Here is a 20,394-nt window from a genome sequence, read left to right on the forward strand (position 1 = left end):
AAAGAAAGATACCAAAGACATATAACAAGGATTCTTTTGGTAGAATCAGCTTTGGCTTAAAGATAAAAAGGAATTGTGGTTAAACACTAAATCTAGTTGAGGAAGAAAATAACCCTTGATGTAAATTGATGAGGTTTGACCAATGGTGGAATCTCAGCCTAAGAGGAAATTGGTGAAACCAGATGTGAAGAAGTCTCAGAATTGCTATCGCTAGGGCAAAGAAATCAAATAGTCATAGCATTTGGCCAGGAAATGGCAACGTGGCAGCCGGATTAGGCACTTGTTCCCATACGAAGGAGAGAATAAAACCTGGAACTAAGAAGGACGTAGGCAAGAAGTTGCTGGTTGAAATGGGGAAACTGACGATTTTGCCAGGGAGGGAAACAGCAGCTGAAATCAGGAAACCAAGGTTGCTGGTTGTCTATAAAAGCAGGGGCCACTGGTATCCAATTCAAGCTTTCAGGGAAGGCTTGGTTGGCTCTAAATTCAGAAAAGGGCCTAGCACCTGAATTCATTTTATGAGTTTCCTGTGTTTCTCTGTTTTGCTTTGTAAGGCCTGAAATTGTCTTACTTTCTTTTGAGTGATTGAGATAGGAATTTCCCCAACTTTTATGGATGAATACTCTATAACAAGAATGGCATTTAACTTCTCTTTGGTCTCAGTATGCACAAGCCAACGAACTTAGGTCACTTCTTGATAAAAACTACAGTTAAATTTTAGGTTTTTGTGGAGGTAGCCAAGATAAGATTTTGCTCTGGGGGGTGCATAATGAAGGGGATCATTATCGGCCTTTTTCCAAGCCACCCAACCTTAAAATGCCTCCAACTCTGAGAGCAGTGGTTGCTCGAGCTTGGCTTCTTTTGTCTTTCCTGTCCCATCCCCCATCTCCTTTTGGGAGACTTGGGATTCAAATGTAGATGAAATGCAGATTCTTGGGAGAATGGAAGAAGTGATTGGTTGGGATATCGAGTGGGGAAAGCAAAGAACTTCTAATTTAAGATGTTAGCCATTGTTCTGCCAAGATGCGGAGTGGCTTTAACTCCTGATCTGAAGAGTCTTGAGTGGTGCCGACTGTCCGTTACCCACTGTCCGTATAAATTTGGAAAAGGAGTTAGCTGGTGTCTGCTGGTATCCACCACACACTCACCTCAGGTAAGAACTGAAGCTTAGAACCGGTAGATGTGTATTTTGATCACACGTGTCCCTCTTCTTCCTTCTCGACATTCCAGTACTATTTGAGATTTGTATATTTCACTAGTACAAACTGTTGTGCCGCATGTATTTTTGGCACAATGCGGATATCTTCCTTGATGAGTTTAGGGATGTGATTGCACTTTTATTCTCAATTCACCGAGAAAGTACTTTCACAGCACCCACACACGTGGTCATGGTAACTACTGCAAAACTTCACTTTTTGATAAAAGGTGGTATAAATTTAAAGCCCTTAAATGATCTTGGACATATTTGCTTCTGTTATGGGCACCACTAAGATGTTTATATTTAAAAAGAGAGGGGAGAGAGTAGAATTTGCTTAAAAGTAAGACAGATTGAACTAACGAGGTGAAATACACAAAACAGTATTAAACAAACCAGTGGTGTTTTAGGTGGATGAGAGGAACAAAGTGGACAGCTGACCTCAGTTTCTCAGTCACTGGTTGGGCACTTCAGTACAGGTCCTCTCTGCCTTGTTCTTAAATTAAGATGGAAACCAGCTAATCATGGGAGAAGAGAGAGAGAGATGAGTTTAGGGGAATGGCTTGCTTACTCCTGGTGTGTTACCGAGGTGACTTCTACCTAGCGGTTACTCTTAATATTTATGCTGGTCACAGCAGCATAAATAATCCAGGTCATCAGGATTGAAGGTCTGTATACATCCGCTTTTTGGAGTTACCTTTATTTTTTTTTAATGCTGTAATCCCCCCTTCCTTTTCCCCCACAGTGAGGGAAATCTTGTGTTTTGATCGCATGTGTATCAAATGGACTAGCCCCAAATCTGAGAGTAGCAGTTGTGGATGTCTTCACAGCCTCCGGTCTTCCTCCCCTCCCCTCGGTAACAGTGGGGGCTTTATATTTATTTCGGTCTGTGACTGTAGAGAGGTTTCTAGTTAAGATGTGTGTGTTCATTTTATACTGAGGGTCCCTCTTTTTTTTTATTCGTGTTTTATTGGGCTTGTGTGACTCTGAACCACCTCCTGCAAGTCTGGGACCACCGGCATAGCCGGGCGACCACCGCTTTGAGACTTGGAGGCTACAGGGTGCTAGTCCTTGCCTTCAAGGAGCTTACAACTACGGTTGATGAATTTGTGTGCCAGAGAGGCGATAAGCAGATGTAGAAAATAACACGTTCAGTGAAAGGAAAAGAGCTGCTCGTGTTTGGAGGGGAGAGAGAATTGGCTGGGCGGTCAAGGGGAGCTAGCTCCTGAACGGGTTGAGAAGGTGGAAACTTTGCGATACTGTTGTCAAGGCGTAAGATAATGGAATCAGAGCTGTATTAGGTGTCAGGGGCTTTGCTGTGGACGCCCGGATTCCAATTCACAGAATAAAATCCCTGTTTTGTAGGTATAGTGTGGGGGCTGGAGAGTCAAACTTGAAGATGCGATCTGGGAGAAGGTCGTAGTCTAGAAACGGGGGGTGGGAGAGAAGGGCGGACAGAACAGAGTCCGCAGAGGTGAGCTCCGAGTGGCTGCGGTGACTCATTCGGTCCTGGAAGTCAGAAGGCTTTGCTTTTGGGGTGACGTCGGAGCAGGAGTTCACGGTTGAAGGGGGGGCATTCCAGGCAGAGGGGGTGCAGGCGGCGTGGACAATGGTAATTCGACTTGAAGTGACTTAAGGGCAGGCGCTGCGCTCGTTCGTGGGCGTGGGGACGCTGGAATTCCAATTCACCGGGTTGGGGGGAGCTTCTTTTGTAGGTAGAGAACGGTGTGGCAAGAAGGACTGCGGCGTGTGTGAGAAGCCTTTTGGTCATTAAACTGCGTACGGGGCACCATCGAATGGGGTTTGAAGAAGGAAACTGGTGGGAGGAGCCTTGTTTTTCGGAGGTCGGTTTCTAGTTCACCGGAGCCCGGGGCACCAGGAACGGGGCGGCCGGGGAGGATGCACCGGGGACGGAGAGGGCTGGGTTTGATGGGGGGCCACGTAAAGCGGCCGGCCCGCAGGGCCTCGCGAGGTCCCCTTCTCCTCGCAGGGAGGCTGGCGGTCGCCGGCCGTTTGGGGCAGTCGGGCCACGCAGCCTCTTCCTCGTTTCGCAACGATGGGGAGACGTCCAGGGTCCCGGCAGGTGTGCCCAGGGGGCCGGTCCACGATGTCCCTCTCCCGCGGCGAATGCAGGGGGAGCCTGCCCATCACCGGTCACCGAGCTGTCCCCGCCGTCCCCACCCCGCCCCGCCCAGGAGAACCACGACTGACAGCCCCGTTCCCTTGGAACCCAGACTTTTCCCCGGAGCCCGGCCCCTCCTCCCAGCTCCTCTTCTGGGGAGGCGGGCGCTCGAGAGGAACAGGGAGGCCCGGCGCGGGGGAAGCTGCGGGCCGGGCGCAGGCGGCCGCGCCCTCGCGCCGCCCCGGCCCCCGCCCCCCAGCCTGCCGCCGAGCGGGCGCGCGCTCCGGCTCCGGGTCTTGGCAGCGGCCTCGGGGGAGGCGGGCACGTGGAGGGGCGGGGGCTCCACCTGGCCAAGCTGCCGGCCCTCGGCGGGCTGGCCCGGCCCGGACGGGCTCGGCGCGCCACTGCCGTCGGGGCGGCGGGCTGCGGGCGCCGGACGGCGTGGCCCCGAGCCCAACCTTGGGCCAGCCAGTGCCCACCCCCGTGCGAGCCGCCGCCTTCCGCCCCCCACGTCGAGGCGGGCGCGCGGCCCGGTCCGACCTCCGGAGGCCCCTGGGGCGAGCAGACCACGCCCTCAGGCCACGCCCACCTACGGCCCCGCCCCCCGCGCTGCGGCCACGCCCCCACGTCGAGGCGGGCGCGCGGCCCGGCCCGACCTCCGGAGGTCCCTGGGACGAGCTGACCCCGCCCTCTCCCCGCCCCCGCGCGCCGCGGCCACGCCCCGCACGTCGAGGCGGGCGCACGGCCCGGCCCGACCTCCGGAGGGCCCTGGGGCGAGCAGGCCCCGCCTCCGTGCGCCGCGGCCACGCCCCCCACGTCGAGGCGGGCGCGCGGCCTGGCCCGACCTCGGAGGGCCCTGGGGCGAGCAGGCCCCGCCCCCGCCCGCGGCCCCGCCCCCGCCTCAGACCCCGCCCCTTCCTGCCCGCCCGCCTGGCCGCCGAGCCCCAGCGCGGCCCGCCGCTCCCCGCGCCGCCCCGCCCGCCTGCCGCCCCGCCCCGCCCCCCCCCCGCGCGGGCGGCCGGAAAACCCGGAGCGCGGCTCGGCCGGGCCGGGCGGCCGCACTGGGCATGCTCAGTAGCCGGGGCAGGTTTTTCGGCCGCAAGTAGGAAGCTTTCTGCACTACCGCGGAGAGGGGGAGCCGCGGAGCCCGCGCGCCGCCGTGCACCGCCGCCGCGCCCGCCCCAGCCCGGCCCGGCCCCGCGGCGGCGCGATGAGCCCGAGCCCCAGCCGGCCCGCCGCGGAGTGAGCGCGGCGCGGAGGGCGCGTTGCGCAGCTGTTCCTGCGCACCGACCCGGCCGGCGGCCCGCAGCGGCGGGAGTGAGCGCCCGCCCGCCCGGCGCCGCGCGGAGCAGGAAGCGCAGGCCACGCAGGGACCCGACTGGAACAAAGTGTGGGCCGCCGGCGGCTCGGCGCCTCGCCGGCCCTGCCCCGCGCCGCGCGCCCCGCCGCCCGCCATGGCCTCCGAGGAGCTGTACGAGGTAGCTCCCCTCCCCCGGCCCCCGCCCCGGCCGCGGGTTGCTGGACGGAAGCGCGCGCGCCCGAGTTTGCGGGCCGGGGGCGTCCCGGCCGCGGGGCCGAAGCGCGGACGGGGCCAGAGAGCCGGCGGCGGGGCGCGGGGGCGCCCGGCGGAGCGCTCCAGGGTGGGGGGCTCTCGCCTGCGTGGTTGGGGGGCGGGGGGGCGCGAGGACGAGTGCGACTGTCTCCTGACTCTGTTGCCGGCCCGAGCGCTGCCCGATACCGCGCCGAGAGGGCCGAGCGTTGACCGCATGCTCTAATTAGGTTTGGTATTGTGGCCGGAGCCAGGAAATTTAAACCTAACGCGGATCCAACCGTCATTCATTTTTGCGCCGCGGTGGTGCGAGCTTCGAGAAGGGGGCCCCCGTCGGAACCGCGAGTTCTGGGCCAAGGGTTTGCCAGCGTCGACTTGGAGCGGTGCGGTTGTCGGTTTGGATCTCCAGGCGTGTCTTGTGCGCCCCGATGTAACTTCTTGACTCGTTGCAAAGTCGACTTCCTGGGGAGTGCAGACGCTTGGAGAGCACTCTGCTTTCGGGTGCGTGTTTGTACATACAGCTTCGTAAGAGACTTCACTTGTAGATACTCGGTGGGTTCACCTCCGATGCGTTCAGAGACCTGGATGTTTAGGGACGTAAGGAAGCGTCTGTAACGGGTAGAGCTCCTTTGGCCCCCCGCGATCGCTTAATAACAACCGGCTGAGCCTTCCGAGGTGTCCTCTCTTGCCGGTGCGTTACCGCCCTTGGCACAGCATGCGGCTGTGTGTTGCCTGCCATCCGTGGTGGCCTTCTAGCAACTTTTGGTGCGAAAGTTCTCTGGAGGAGGCTGCCTTCCGTAGAATCCGTGGTTTGCCCCACATTGTACGTGGTCATTGTACCTTAGCTGGCACTGAAAGTGTGCCATTCTGTTCAAGTCCTTTACACATTGGCTGTCCCCTACTGTATTCAAGATGCTGTTTTGGGTCATTTGGGTTCAGTCGTGTCCACTGTTTGCGACCCCGTGGACTGCAACCCGACCGGGCTCCTCTGTCCATGGGATTCTCCAGGCAAGAATAGTGGAGTGGGTGGCCATTTCCTCCTCCAGGGGATCTTCCCAACCCAGGAACTGAACTAAAGTCTCCTGCATTGCCAGGAGGATTCTTTACCCCAAGCCATTTGGGAAGCCCCATTTAGGGTACTAAAGGGGCGGAGGGGGGGCGGGGTGGGGAATCTCCTGTTCTCAAGCTTCCATTCTTTCTAAGAAAGTGGTGTTTGGGAAAGGCCCGGAAGTAGGCTGAGACATACAGCTGGGACATAGCACCAGGGCAAGAGGGGTTTTGGTTTCTACTAGACTGTTGGTGAGGATTTTAGGCCTGAATGCTCACGCTGCCTTCATTTTTGTGGTCATAAATACACAATGGGGTCACTTGTGCCCTTAGTGTTTGGGTGAGGGCAGCACCCTACACGTGAGTTGTATATCACGTGTCACCAGTTCTTCTGAAGACAGCACCTTCACCACGAGTGCATTGTGAAGCAAATTTAGTTCTTTGCTTCTTCTGTATCTTCAGGCTTTCTGCTCTGGTGGCAGCATTCATTTATAAGTCACCTTCTGGGCAGAGCTTGCGTTCATAGAGCATGTCATTGAATGCCTGTCCTGTGGACGCTCCATGGGGAGCCAGGGAAGGACGAGGGACGGGAATGGTTTGTGCCTCCCAAGAGCTTCTGTTGGGAGAACGAAGAAAGTCACAGAGAAACAACCCACTTGCACGGTGGAGCTCATCATTCGGAGTTCTGATTTTGGGGGAAGGTGTTGCAGGGGGTCCAGTTGAGGTGACAGTCAATAACGTGGTCAGTGTCTTTCCAAGCGAGTTTTCTCACTTCTGCTTTACTTGTAGGCAGCACTGTGTCTATATTAGGATTGCAAGTTTATCTGAAAGTCCTGCGTAGCGATTGAGAGCCTGGATTTGGAGTCAGAAAACCTAGTTATTGACATCACCTTGAGCAAATTAACCTTGAAAGCGCAGTGTCCTCATCTGTAAAATTGGAACCAAAGCTTCCCTCGTAGAGCTAGCTGTGAAGTTTAAATGAAAGAAACATGTAAAGCAGACCCACGGTTCCCAGAGAGAGCGCTCAGAAGGAGATGGTTGTTCTTGTGTTGTAACTGATCTAACATGCCTCTCTGAGGTCTGGTTTGGTTTCTAAAGGTATAGCATTGTCCTGGTGTAATCAAGGCAGTATTCCTTGTGAGGCAGTTGTTTGAAGTAAACACTGCATCTGGCTGCTCGTCAGGTGGGGAGGGGACCCGTGTGGGAAGCACCAAGATATGTTAGTAACCAGTTCCCCGGGCACCAGTTGCCTGGTCTTGTCCAGTTCTGCTTAAATCGAAGTCGAAGTTTCTTGTTTGGGCTCCACCTCCACAATTCCACAGGGATATGTTGACAGAGAGGAAGTTCAGAGTCTTGCTTTTTGAAGTAACTTGGGATGGTAAGAACAGGGCGTCTCCTGTAGCCTCTTGAACTGGGGTGAGTTCCTTAACTTTTGTTTTCTCACCTGAAAAGAAATGAGACCTCTGACACTTAGCACGGTTTCTGGTCTGAAGTGATAGGTCCTTGGTCAGTGGTGAAGTGGTCAAGGTAGCCGTGCCTCATGAGTACAGAAGAGAACAGAGCCCAGCGAGGGGGAAGCAACATCAGCTTTTTCTAGCGTTGAAGAGCTCTTGTTGGTTGAGGGGCAGAATCGATTTACCCCCTGCATCTCCAGCAGGGGAGGCAGATTTTTCTACATTCACCCATCCTGCGAAGTTTATAGTGTACAGAAGAAGTCAGGCATCCTTTAGGTCAGGGACGCACACACTTTGTGTAGAGGACCAGCTAGTTGTTAATACCCGAAACCTTGCAGGCCAGGTGGTCTGTTACCACTGCTCAGCTCTGCTGCTGCCGCTCAGAAGCATCCACAGGCCATGCTCCAGTAAAACTTTTCCTGGGTGGTAAAATTCAAATTTCATATAGTTTTTACATGTCATGTAATTGTCTTCCTTTTTAAAAAAAAAGAATCACTTGGAAATGTGAAGAAAAATACAGTCAGCCTATGGATTCTACAGAACAGGCAGTGGGCTCGATCAGTCCTGTGGATCTTGGTTTGCTGACCTCAGCTTTAGACGGTCAGCTGTTCTGGAGGCAGGGTTTGCACGGGGCTGGGGAGCATGGAGGGTGGGGTGTGGAGCAGTTAAAGGGCTTCTAACCCCTATCCCAGCGCTAGGCTTTAGAGCCAGAAGTGTGGGTTCCAGTCTTCCCTTCTGGGTCAGGAAGGGAAGAGCTGTATCTTAAGTAGCTGAATCTCCTCCAAACTTCCTCATCTGTGAAATGGGAATGATGACCACTGCTTCAGAGAAGAGGGAAGCCTGAGTAACATTAGCATCTCAGAGCAATTGGTAACTTTACCCTATGAAACATCTTTATCTTCTTCCATTCTTTAAAAAAAAAAAAAAAAAGAACCACTGCCCGCTCACACCTTGAAAGCAGACTTTGTTTCCTTTGAGATTTCAAAGTGTCAAGTGAATTGATTTTATCACCAAAGAAAAACCCTGAACTCCAGAGGATCTTAATTTATCTAGTGGTCAAATAAGCATCAGGTTGAATTCATGTGAGCTGAGCGAAGACTCTAAAACAATGGAAATAGTATTCTTTTACCTTGATCATTCTTTTTCTCGTTGGGTGTGGGCTTTTCTCCCTCTGAAAACTAGTGTAATAGCTAATTTAAATTTCAGGAAGACCTCAGTTATCTGGTCTTGGCCTTCTGAGAGGGTATTTATCCAACACATGGGTGTTTCAGGCAATCAAAAATGGAAGTAAGCTTTTAAGAATGGAATTATATCTGGCTTATAAAACGTGTCTTCAGGTTGATTAGTTTGGAATGATAATCAAGATTTGGGGGAGAGTTAAGTGTTTGGAGCCTTTCTCCTCCCTCTGGGATAAGATTGTGCCTCTCTCCTGTGCATTGCGAGACTTCTCCACACACGGACCAGAAGCACAGTTGTTGATCAGATTGTCCGTGTAGTTCGGATGGAAGTCACAAAGGTCAGGAGACCTTCCATGAACGTTGGTCAAGATGAACCAGCCATCTGTAGTGTGTGGTTTGTTGGCTCTTAAGATTGAGATCCCCTGAAATAAGAAAAGAGAGAACCTAGAGCCTGTTTTACACAGTGAAGTAAGTTAGAGAAAAACAGATGTCATATATTAAACAGACATATAGGAAATCTAGAGAAATGGTACCGAGGAACCTCTCTGCAGGGCCGCAGTGGAGACACAGACATAGAGAACACACTTGTGGACACAGTGGGGGAGGAGAGGGTGGGATGAACTGAGGGTGGCTTGGAAACATACACAGTAGCGTATGTAAAACAGCTAGTGTGACACGGGGAGCTTGGCCCTTGCTGTGTCAGCCTAGAGAGGGGATGGTGGGAGGGAAGTTCAAGAGGGAAGGGACACGCTGAGTCACGTTGTAGGGGAGAAGCCAACATGACATCGTAAATCAATTTTCCTCCAACTAAAAAAAATTAAAATAGAGTTATTTGCTGGAATTGTGTGGTAGCAGAGTCACGTGTGTGTGTTTTGAAAATTAACGCAGTCTGTTAAACGTGAATTGCTGAGGGCGTTTATGCATTTGCCTGGTCAGGACGATGGAGGCACCTCCTGTGCGTCTCCTTTGAATTTGCTTCCAGCTCCTGTGTACTTACGTTTTTCTGTTCTTGCTGGGATACCTAAGATGTCTTGTGCTCTATAATGATTTTAACCACCGAACGTATTTTCATGATACGTGGGACATGCTTCATTAAGTTTTGAGTGTCTGAGCTACATAAATCCGGGTCTGAATCGAGCTTTTGAAAGGGGTCTTTATTTGTATATTGTGTGTGTCTGTAGGCACACAGCGTCGTCGTGGGTCTTATTAAAATGCAGATTCTGGGTCCCAAACCCTAAGTTTGTAATTTGCTGTGTTTGGATGGAGACTAGACCAGATTCTGGGTCCCAACCCCTAAGCTTGTAATTTGCTGTGTTTGAATGGAGACCAGAATCTCTGCTTCACACACCTTCCTTCTTAAGGGTGGATTTGGGAACCTCCGGATTGCACCAGCCTGTCTTGACGACACCGAGGGGTCGGGATGTGCGTTTGCAGAAATAGGGCTCCAGGTGGACCGCACGAGTCCATTTTGCAGGCTCTTTGACTGTTGTTGCCCCTGGTTAACCGGGTTGTTCCAGGAAGCGGGCATTAAAAACACTCAGTTGTGAGGCTAGGGACTGCTTCTGGAACGTCTTGTTTTTCTATCTCCGTCATTTGGTGTACTTGTGCACCAGGTTGTAAGGTTGGTGTGGGCTGTCTTTAAGAATTTTTTTCTGGCCCTTATTTCCCACAGTTCAGATTTTGCAGCAGTTGTACTGATTGTCAGATCATGTTTAAATGATAGAGTGAATTAAAGGAATGACTTACCTCCAGATTCCTCCTCCCCAGACCTGGCGCCCAGGTGTTCCTTTTACACTCAGCCCCTCATTGGCGTATGTGGTTTTAAGTCTGGGATGGGGAGAATGTCTAACTTTACTGTTTCCCACACAGACTTAAACTCTCTCCAGCTTTTTAAGCTGGTCAAGGCCTGGGAGGACCCATGTCTGGGGAAGGTCTTTTGCTTTGGTGTGAAAATTTGTTCAGGTCCTAAGTGTTTTTCTGGGGAAGAGGATCAGCAGCTTTTTTCTGTTTCTCAGAGGGATCTAGGACTCCCAGAAAAGAGTCAAACTTGTTCTTGAGACCTTTGAGCTAAAACGGGGGTTTCACGCCCCTTCATTGACCACTTTGACATCATTTTTGCCAAACTCTGCTCTGCTTCAGCCAGAACCTGCGGCGAAGCAATGCCCAGACCTCGTGACCGGGTGTGGGGCTGTATGCTGTTGGCAGTCTGTAAGTGGCTCTTGTTGGGATTTTACATCCATGAAGCCTGCAGTTGGTGTTTCAGCTGCACTTGTGATGATGCGAGGACGTTAGGTCCTGTGGCACTGGCCCACCCCGGAGCTCACATGCTGTTCTCTTCCAGTGTTCAGCACCCTCTGTGCACAAAACCTCATCAGGCAGAACCTTGCTGTGCCATACAGACAGCATTTGTTTAGCTTCACCTGCATCTTTGCCAGTTTCTTTGATTATCAGTCTTATCTCGGAACTTTCCCTTCTGGGTTTGTTTTTTTTCCTGCCCCCTTTCTCAAGTATATCCTTCAGAGATTTCTCAAGTGAGGGGTTGTTGGTGGGAAAGTCTCTGGTTTTCTGATCACCTGGAAATGTCTTTATTTTGCCCTTATTTTTATTTAGAATCAAATCAGTTGCTTGAGTATTTTCCTTCAGCATCCTAAAGCTGTTATTCCCGTGACCTCTGGTTCCCCCATTATTGTTGAGGGGGTGGTTGTCAGTCTGGGGGAGGTGTGTGTTCTGCCTCTGGCGCTCTGGGATCCTCTCCTTGTCTTTGGTGCTCTCTAGTCTTGTTACTGTGTATCTCTCGTGTAACTTCCTATTTATTGACCATTTGGTGTATGTTGTGCTTTCCTTGTGGATTTGTGCCTTGCCAGTTCTGAAAGATTGTTGGCCATCTTATCATCTGATCCCACTGGGCTTCTAAACTCCCCCCCAGAATCCCAAGGGGGCACTCACTGGACCTCCCATGTTTTGCTCTCTTTTAGGCATCTCCTTGTTTCTTTTTTGTTTGCATTCTGGGGTATGTCCTTGGATCTCACTGAGCTGTGTCTAATCATCCATTAACTCATCCACTGAGTCTCATTTTAACAGTTGTATTTTTTGGTTCTAAATATTCTGGTCCTCCCCCTCCCCATCCTCATCAGTCTGGCTGGCTTTCTTCCTCTTTGGTGTTTGTCTACTTTTATGACTGACTGACTTATGGTTGGGTTGGGTTGGGTTGGGTTGGAGGAAGTTCCTGGGGCTCATGGATATTTTCCTTGCTTACCGCAAGCCCAGTGAGGTGTTAAGATGTTGTATTTTATTGATGATCTAGTTATTTTGCAGTGAGAGTGCCTTTCGGAAACTTGTTTGCTTTTTTTTTTTTTTTTTTTGCCAGGATCTGAAGAAATGGTTCTGATTTGGAATTTGTGGTATCACAAGTAGGGATCAAGAGCTTGAGCCAACACTTAAGGTTTACCTAAAGATAGAATGCAAAGAAAGTGTGGATTGGATTTCAGGGGTAACTTTATGCAAATGGACGTAAGAGTTACAGCGAGTGCTTCTGAAACTGTACGGCACCATCGCTCTGCCTTCCTGCTGTACACGCGATTCTTGTCTGACTTCCCTTCGCCTAAGGTTGGCCTGTGGGCTTGGCCTGAGCCAGTGAAGCCACAGCGGTTGGCCTGCTTGATCCACCTCTGCCCCGCCCCCGTCCCTCCCCTGCCTCTGTGGTGCCAGGACACGGTGGCTTCACCAGCTGGGCAGCCCCAGTGCCCATCCTCATTCAGAAGCTTATCAGAATAGGTCACCGTTAGCAGGAAACCTCCCTCCTCTTCAGACTCTGGGTGACTCATTTCCTTTTTGTTTTGCGATACTGATGATTTGTGTTTGTTTAAGCATTACTTATAGGTAAGTAACGCATAAGTCAGTCAAGTAAGCATTACTTCCCAGGTGGCTCAGATGGTAAAGAAACCACCTGCCAACGCAGGAGATGCTGGTTCAATCCCTGGGTCAGGAAGATCCCCTGGAGAAGGAAATGGCAACCTACTCTGGTGTTCTTGCTTGGAAAATGCCACGGAGTCCGAGGAGCCTGGCAGGCTAAGTCCATGGGGTCTCAGGGAGTCGGACACGATTTAGCAACTAACAACAACAGTGCGTGACTTTTTCTCGGCATTAAATACGATGAATATTCTCTCCTGGAAAGATCGGCTGTCTGTTTTGGGGGTTATGTTAGTGCCTCATCTGAGGGTATGAACGTGGTGAGCCGTTAATAATTGCCGACTTCAGCTGAAATACAAATGTTATATAGTGACTGGAGTTGCATTATTTGAAATTATACCATATATGTGAGAATTGTGCATTTAGGTGTCTTGTTTGAAAAGCCATATGGTGTTGTGGAGGAAAGTTATTTCTAAACTTGATACAAATAATTTGAAGGAAAAGTGTGTTCCTGGAAAGAGTATTTGAAATATTGGCCACAGCGTTTATGTTTACCCGCCGGGTGAAAAGTGTGTGTATGTGTGGGGGGTCTAACCAATAGTGTTCTCTAGTTGGAGAAGTTAGCACAGTATTTTTGGGAAGTATGTTTACTTTTTGTTTTTGCCATGTGAGGCTTTCAAGAGGTTGGTAGTTTGCAGCCTTTGTTGGTTGACAGCCCGGCTTCCGCACCCCCGGTTGGTTGCAGGTCATGAATGCCTTTGGTTACAATGGTAACATTTTTCATCAGTAGATGACTGTTGGGAGTTCAGAGCAGCCCAGAGTTGCGGGCAGATTGTCTTAACATGTAACTGATCTGGAAGCCTCAGCTGCTCAGAAAATGTGAGAACCAAGGCAGAAGAAGTGCTCCTGACCATAACAGGTTGTCACACCGCAGACTGCACCGAACCCTCCAGGTCTCTCTCGGAGGCCGATCCCCTGTATTTTCGGCACCATGCGCTTGGGCTCCCTGGCTTCCTTAGTGTGTTAGGAGCAGAGAGCTGGAAGGGGAGAGGGAGCCGCTGAGTGAGGCGGCCTGAGGGAGTGTGCTCTCGAGACAGGCTGCAGAGGGACACTGGCGGAGGCACCTGCGGTCGCAGATCACAGGGACTCCTGAGCCCCTCCAGCTGCTGAAGAGCCTGTTTACAGAGAGAAAAGCCCTGGGTTGAAAGAGCCATCAAAAATGACTTGTGAGAAGTTGGGGGATGTAAGCGACAGAGCTCAGTTTAATTCTGTGGTCATTTCTCCAAAGTGTCGCGCTCAGGGATTCCTGACAGTGGAGGAGAGAGCGAACGTCGTCATCAGGCAGGGAGGGAAGGGGGTTGCGGGCCCCACCTGGCTTTGAATCTTCTCATCCTCTGGAAACTTCTGTGGAGCCAACAGTGTGCTGCACGGAATGATCTTTGGCTTGACAAGTGTTTTAAGAGTGATTGCCAGTTAATGCTGCTCCATAAATCTTTGGGCCGGCTTGATGCTTCAGGAAGATGAGCCGGGAGTTGGTGTCTTTGTTCAGCTCCTCACCACCCGCTTAACCCCGGGTTAAGGGCAGGGACCGGCCCTGTCCTCTTCCGTGGCGGCGCTGGGTGGCGGAAGGATTAGCTGATTTTGGTGAAATGTGAATGAAAATATTTGAACTGAGTCACCGATAAGCAATTTAAGAAATCTTGTTTCAGCCCTTGTTTGTACCCTTGACGTTGGAAAGACATTCAGTTTCTGTCTGAAGTCGTCTGGGTGTTGAATGAAGATGCAGGGACAGTTTCCTCCCCTGCTTCTCTGAGGAGGGGGTGCTGGCGCTGGGCCCGCCTGCTGCATGCCTCCTGACCCTGGGCTGGCCAGAGCCCACAGGAAACGTCCTGTCTCCCGGGCTCCGTCCTTCATTGCTCGCTCCCTCCATCCTGCATCTCTTGTCCTCTCGGCTAGGTTGGTCCCTGAAGCCTGATTTCCGTCTGCAAAGAGCCCTTGGAGGCCCTTGACCCAAACAGGCTCTGGCTTGTTGCTCCGCTCGGTGCTCTGCAAGTGGGCGTCCAGCTGCCCCCTTGGCTCACCTCACTTCTCATCTGTGCAGTTCAGAGGGAACCCCCTGACCTGCCTTACGCCTCAGAGTCCCAAGGAGGCTGCCCTGGCTCTCCAGTCCCCCCACCCCCCGGACTTAGTCCTCTGACTTCCCTCTTCTCACAGGTGTACCCTTTGCACTCATAGCAACAGGTATGACTGTTGCGTGATCACTCTTAAGGGAGGAGCAGCGTGTGCGGAGGTGGGGGTGCTGCCTTGACCAGGACTTGTGGAGCCTCTCTTGGTGTATACAGGTGTATATAGGCAGTCAGCGTAGACGGCTGATCGGCAGAGACAGGGGAGAAGGCCCCCTCCAGAGTGGAAGCACCACTGGCTTCCGCTCCTCCTCGAGCTTTCTGAGACAGTAGCGTCTCCTCCAGTCGGGGGAAATGCCGGAGTCGACCAGCCCCCCTTTCTTGCTGGCCCGGCTGTGTGACCTGACAAGCCTCCCCCAAAGTCTCCTCTGTGTCCCCCCGGGGACAGAAGCCTCAGAGAGTCGCACTAAAGCACCCGCTGCCCGAGGAGAAAGGGGCTTGTGATCCTCGTGTGGGGGCAGGTGGGCTTCTGGGGTCGTGTGCACTGGGGGCTGGTGGCCCCGGGGGTGGCTGCAGGGTCTGCTCTGAACGGAAGCTCGTCTGATCTCTCTGTCTCCCCGGGTCGGGACGGGAGCCGAGGTCTTCTCCTCCCGCCTGCTGCTCTGCTGTGCTCTCCCCCTCCTGCACCATCAGGCGATGCAGCGTTGAACTGTTCACGGAAGTTTAATGAGAAAACCGAGTGAACAATAGCATCACTCTGTGTTTCCAAACCAACTTCTGAACTGAATCCAGCTTTGCTTGCGGCTTATCTGTCGTCCCTCCCCTTTCCTGGAAGGTTTTGTCCTGAGTGGGAGACGGAGTTCTCAGTCCGGTTGGACATCATTATCGGTCTAGGCTGGGTCATCGGTCAGGTTTCTGCTTGTCTGTTACGTGTAAGAGGTTAGTAATGATACAAAAACACGGGGAACCAGTGGGGAGGTTTACCTTTCTCTGTGTTCCATATACCTTAGCAGGGGTTAGCGAGGAGCTATTTGGTTAACATTCTTAAACGACATATGGGTTTGTTAAAAGTGGCATTTGAAAAATTTCTTCAAGAGAGTTTATAATGATACCCTTTAAATGTGAACCTTGCTTAAACCTTAAAAAAAATCTTTAAGTTTGGATGATCAATTAACCATGATGTGACATTCTGTCTATGTATATGTAGGTGGTGCCCGTGATAAAGAATCCGCCTGCTCGTGCAGGAGACACAGGAGACGCAGGTTTGATCCCTGGAGGAGGGAATAGCAACCCACTCCAGTATTCTTGCCTGGAGAATCCCATGGACAGAGGAGCCTGGCAGGCTACAGTCCATGTGGTCACACGCCTGAAGCGTCTTAGCACACACGCAGATCTTTTGCAAGCTTTATAAAAGTTTCTCAGAGTCTGGGAGGCGTTACCCCGGGTGAGTTAGGGTTTATTTTAAGGTGTTAGAGATTATTCTCTAAGACACATGCTAGCTAACACCTTAACAAGAACAAAAGGAATCCAGTAATTGTTCTTGCCATGAGAACTGGAGTATTAAGGGTTTATTTCTTGAACTCTCTAGTATAAGTTAACAGACGATGGTGGTTCAAAAAAACCAAGCAGGATCCCAACCAGCATCCCCACTTGGCCTTTCTCTCCGTGGCCTCCATCCTTGGGATCACTAAGTGGACGTAGAGAAGATGTGACTGAAACAGCAACATGTTCTCACGTTGCTCCTGGGAGCGCCCGGGAGTTACTGTGCCCAGCAGCGTGGAAGTCTTTGTATGGACCTAAAACTAGTGACTAATTATAGGGTAGAGAATGAACTGGCTTTGTATGAGATTAAGGGAATTTGCCAGGAGCAAGAACTTAATGCATCAACACAGATAACAGTTTTTGGATATCACCAAGGATTGTAGGTTGAACAGGTGGCTATAGCGAAGCACAAAACACTGATGGAAAGAGAGGTCAGAGGTTCCACTCGCCCAGAATTTTGTCCAAAAGAGAATTTGAAAGTGTGCGGGAAACCACTTTTGATTTACAGCATATCACCAACTTAACTCACTAAAACTTTATAGTTTAGAATTACTCTGATTCTTTCTCAGATTCATTTTCTGTGAATTTTTGGCGCCATGGGGGATATTCAAAAGGCTGTCTGAGGGCAATCCTAAAAGAGGAGAAAGTCCCGAGAATGTTTGGTGGTGTCAGCAGCTTCTTTGAAATAAAGAGTTTGGTCTCTTAAGGTCACTTCTACTTGAATTAGCTGACGCTCGTTTGGCAGGCAGGTACTTTGAATTTGATGGTCTCATCACCGTACTCACGGTTTGTACATAAAGGCTCTGTGCGTGTCTAAGGAGAAAAGAAGGTGGAAGTCAAAGGGGGAAAAAAGCATCCCCTGCCCTAACACCCAGGTTATCCAGCATAAACCATAGAGGCCCATCGTTAGGGACAGCTCTGTGCATGAATGCAGATAGAAGGGTGCATTTACAAGTCACGTTTATTTCATAAAAGCAGAATTATATCCATGCTGCTCAGAAGACACACAGACTTTAGCACTGAAGGAGTTGTGTATCATGGTATAAAAACCTTTTTATGTTAATCGGTCCATTTTTCTTACTTTTTTCTTGACTTGTTGAAGTTCTTTGTAATTAATCCTCTTTGTTATTCGTCTTGTAAATATGCATGCATCCTCACTCTTAAAAGATTTTAAAATCCGTAACATACGTATTTCACCCACAAAGTTAATGAAAATTTACATTTTAATGTGATCCAGTTTTTCTTCCTCATTCATTTCTCATTTAGGAAATGCTTCCTATCCCCAGATCACTGTCGTCTTCTCATCCAAAAGTTTTGCGTCTTATGGTGAGAAAGCCCGCGGTTTGTTTTCATGGTGTGTGCTGGGATCTGGTTTGTCTTTCAGCTGTGGATCGTCTGCTGCCTCCGTCTGTTGAACCGGTCACCCTCTCCCCCACCTGTCTGCCCCTCTGCCGTGTGTGAAGTTTCCGTGTGTGTGCACACACGTGCGCCAATTTTTTCTGTTTACCTGATGTTTGTCTTGTCCTGATCACACCTGACTGTTGTATTCGGTACGGCTTTATAATAAGCCTGGGAAACTTGCCCTGCCGGATACGCTGACCTTGTTCTCTTTTCTGAAAGATGGCTCAGCAGCTGCTGGTGGCGCGTTCTTCCTCTTCCCCGCCAGGCCAGGGTTGCGTACGTGGGTCCCTCGGTGGCACTGGAGGTGCACAGTCCCACCGGTGCTCAGCTTCTCGTGGTGCCAGCAGGCTAAGGGGGTGGCAGCCGGGGGCTCGGGTTGTGGGTTCATTTTATGTTGTCAGAGAAGGCCCCACCGATACGGTGACTTTTGGGGCTTGGAAAGGAAGGAATGCCCCTGGAGGCTGGTGTGTCTGGAGCTGGAGAGACAGCTGGTACCTGAGGTCGGGGTCTGGGGTCCAAGCAGGGGCCCTTTGTAGATGTGCCCAATACTCCGAGTTTGGCCTTTACTGAGGCGGGGAGCCTTCGGAGGGGTGACATACTCAAATTCACATTTTTAAAGGGTTGTATTGGATGCTGTTATAGAACCAGCTGGGGTGGGACTAGGGAGAAAGCAGAGTTGCTGGCGTTTGATACCCGGGGGGCGGGTGGAGTAGTGAGTGATTGCCCCCGGGGTCTGTGTCCAAGGTGGAGCTGAGCACGCCTGACTCAAGGATTGGGTGTGACGGAAGGAGAAGAAGCTGAAAGAACCCGGGGTTTTCCGGCTTGCGTCACTCAGAGAATGGGGTCGGCCAGTTAGTTATTCAGACAGGCGTGACTGCTCAGGGCTTGGCTTTCGTTTTATCGCTGGGGAGAGCTAAGGGGGTGAATGAGTGGGAGTTGGGTTTTGGACGCGTTAAGTTCGAGATGCCTTTTAGACATCCAGGCATGGGTGAGCGGCAGCGGCGGCGCTACAAGCCTAGCGTGTAGGTCACGTGCTTCGGCGGGAGATGCGTTTGAGAGATGTCCGCCTCTGCAGAGCTGGTGCAATTCCCGAGCTGGTGCAATTCCCCTCACTGACCTGGACTCGGAGTTCGTACGTCTTCATTGGATAAACCTGGGGCTTCTCAGGTGGCTCAGTGGTAACAGAACTCATCTGCCGGTGCAGGACACACAAGAGACTCGGGTTCGATCCCGGGGTCAGGAAGATTTCCTGGAGGAGGGCATGGCAGCCGGCTACAGTCCGCGGGGTCGCAGAGTCGGACACGACTGAGGCGAGTCAGCCCCCACGGTTTACGACCGTGGTTTTAAAAGCCGGGGAAGGAGGGTCCCCAGGCGGTGAGTGTAGGTGGAGAAGAGACATGAAAGTTGGATGTTGCCTACATTCTTATGTAGAGCTGGCGGGGCAGGGGGATGAAGATGCTGTGAAGGAGACCCAGAAGCGGTGTGGGCAGCAAAGCAGGAGAAAGACTGCGGTGCGCTGGAAGCAGATGAGGAACATTTCAGGGAGGAGGGAACGACTGTGTTGTGTGCCGCTGGGACGACCTAGGATTGACCTGTAGGTTTGGCAGCGGCTGGTGGGGGGTCCAGGGACTACACCTGGCGTGGGCTCATGAGAGCGTGGGAAAAGAGAGATGGAGGCAGTTCTCAGGACCAGTTTTTCCAAAAGGGAGCTAGGAGGGCTGGGTAGGCTCCACAGTTTGTTTGCTTTAAGATAGAGATTATAGTGTTGTATGATGCTGGGGAGGAGCTAATGGGAAGGAGAGATGAATGAATCAGGTGGGGGGGGGGGCGGTGTGGAAGCTGTCTCTCACCGCTCCCTACCTTTTGGTTCTTAACTAATGTTTTATTACCCACTTTTAAAAGTTCTTCACAGCCTTTCTTAGATTTATTCAAAGTTACATTTTCTAACTAGTTAATAATTTGTGCATGGGAAGGCTGTTTATGCTCCATCACTGTGTCCAGCCACCTTTTTGAACTATCTCATTTGAAAATGTAGTGGATGCTTTTGGATTTATATGTAGATAATCATCTTGTGGAAATAGGGATGACCGTATGTTTTTTTCTTTTCAAATTTATACCTGTTAGTTGTTAACCTTGTTACTTTGGCTGGGACCATCAGTACAGTGTTGAGTATCAGTTATAAAAACAAGCATTCTTACTTGAAATTCTGAGAGTTCTATGAAATTTTATTATTAAGGAAAAGCTGTAGATAGTTGCTAAGATAGCTCTTTTAAAAAAGAATCTGGTTGAAGTTCTCTTATTTCTAGCATGTGAGGAATTCTTAATCCTGAATGGTTGATGAATCGTATGGGATGTGCTTTCTGCATTTATTAAAGATTGGCATTTCAGCCCCTTGTTCCTTTGAATATTTTAATGTATATTAATATATTATCTGATGTTAAGCCATCCTTGCATTTCTGGGATAAACGCTAGTCACGCTGTATTATTGTATGTGTTGCAATAGTCCCTTGAAAGAAAGGTAACCAATTTATTATTTTTTTAAATTATGAAACACTTGCTGAATCCTTGGATTTTCTGTGTTTCGATTTTCTATTTCTGAAATTTTCACCTGTCTATAAAATCATCTGAACTTCTGTTTCCTTTTAAAATGGAAGAGCTATTTGATTATTCATTAGAGAATTACCTTGTATTGATTTATTGGTGCTTTCTATTAAGTCACTTGCAGCCTGAAGTTTTTTATATTAGAGTATTTTAGGATATTTAAAAACCTATACATACTGGATCTATGATTATATACCTTGGACATGCTTTTGTTTTTTTGTGCTTTTTTCTTACAAATATTTTATCTCATTTGATTCTTTTTTAAAAGAATCC

General features: G+C 50.7%; 1 protein-coding gene across 4 annotated transcripts in view; it reads left to right on the forward strand.

Annotated features, from left to right (window-relative positions):
• The first annotated feature begins 511 nt into the window (after nt 1-511).
• CDYL (chromodomain Y like) overlaps nt 512-20,394 on the forward strand; it is a 99,904-nt gene continuing 80,021 nt past the window's right edge. The window contains exon 1 of one of the 4 annotated variants that reach the window (XM_044926672.2): nt 512-1,153. In XM_044926672.2, the coding sequence (XP_044782607.1) occupies nt 1,001-1,153 (153 nt within the window). In that variant the 5' untranslated portion in view covers nt 512-1,000. Of the gene's footprint in view, nt 1,154-4,524; nt 4,796-5,203; nt 5,368-6,339; nt 6,656-20,394 lie in introns of those variants that run through there. The other 3 variants (XM_025265205.3, XM_025265203.3, XM_044926671.2) reach the window with 3 other exon arrangements.

Source organism: Bubalus bubalis, chromosome 2 (assembly GCF_019923935.1).
Source record: "Bubalus bubalis isolate 160015118507 breed Murrah chromosome 2, NDDB_SH_1, whole genome shotgun sequence".
NCBI classification, from domain to species: Eukaryota; Metazoa; Chordata; class Mammalia; order Artiodactyla; family Bovidae; genus Bubalus; species Bubalus bubalis.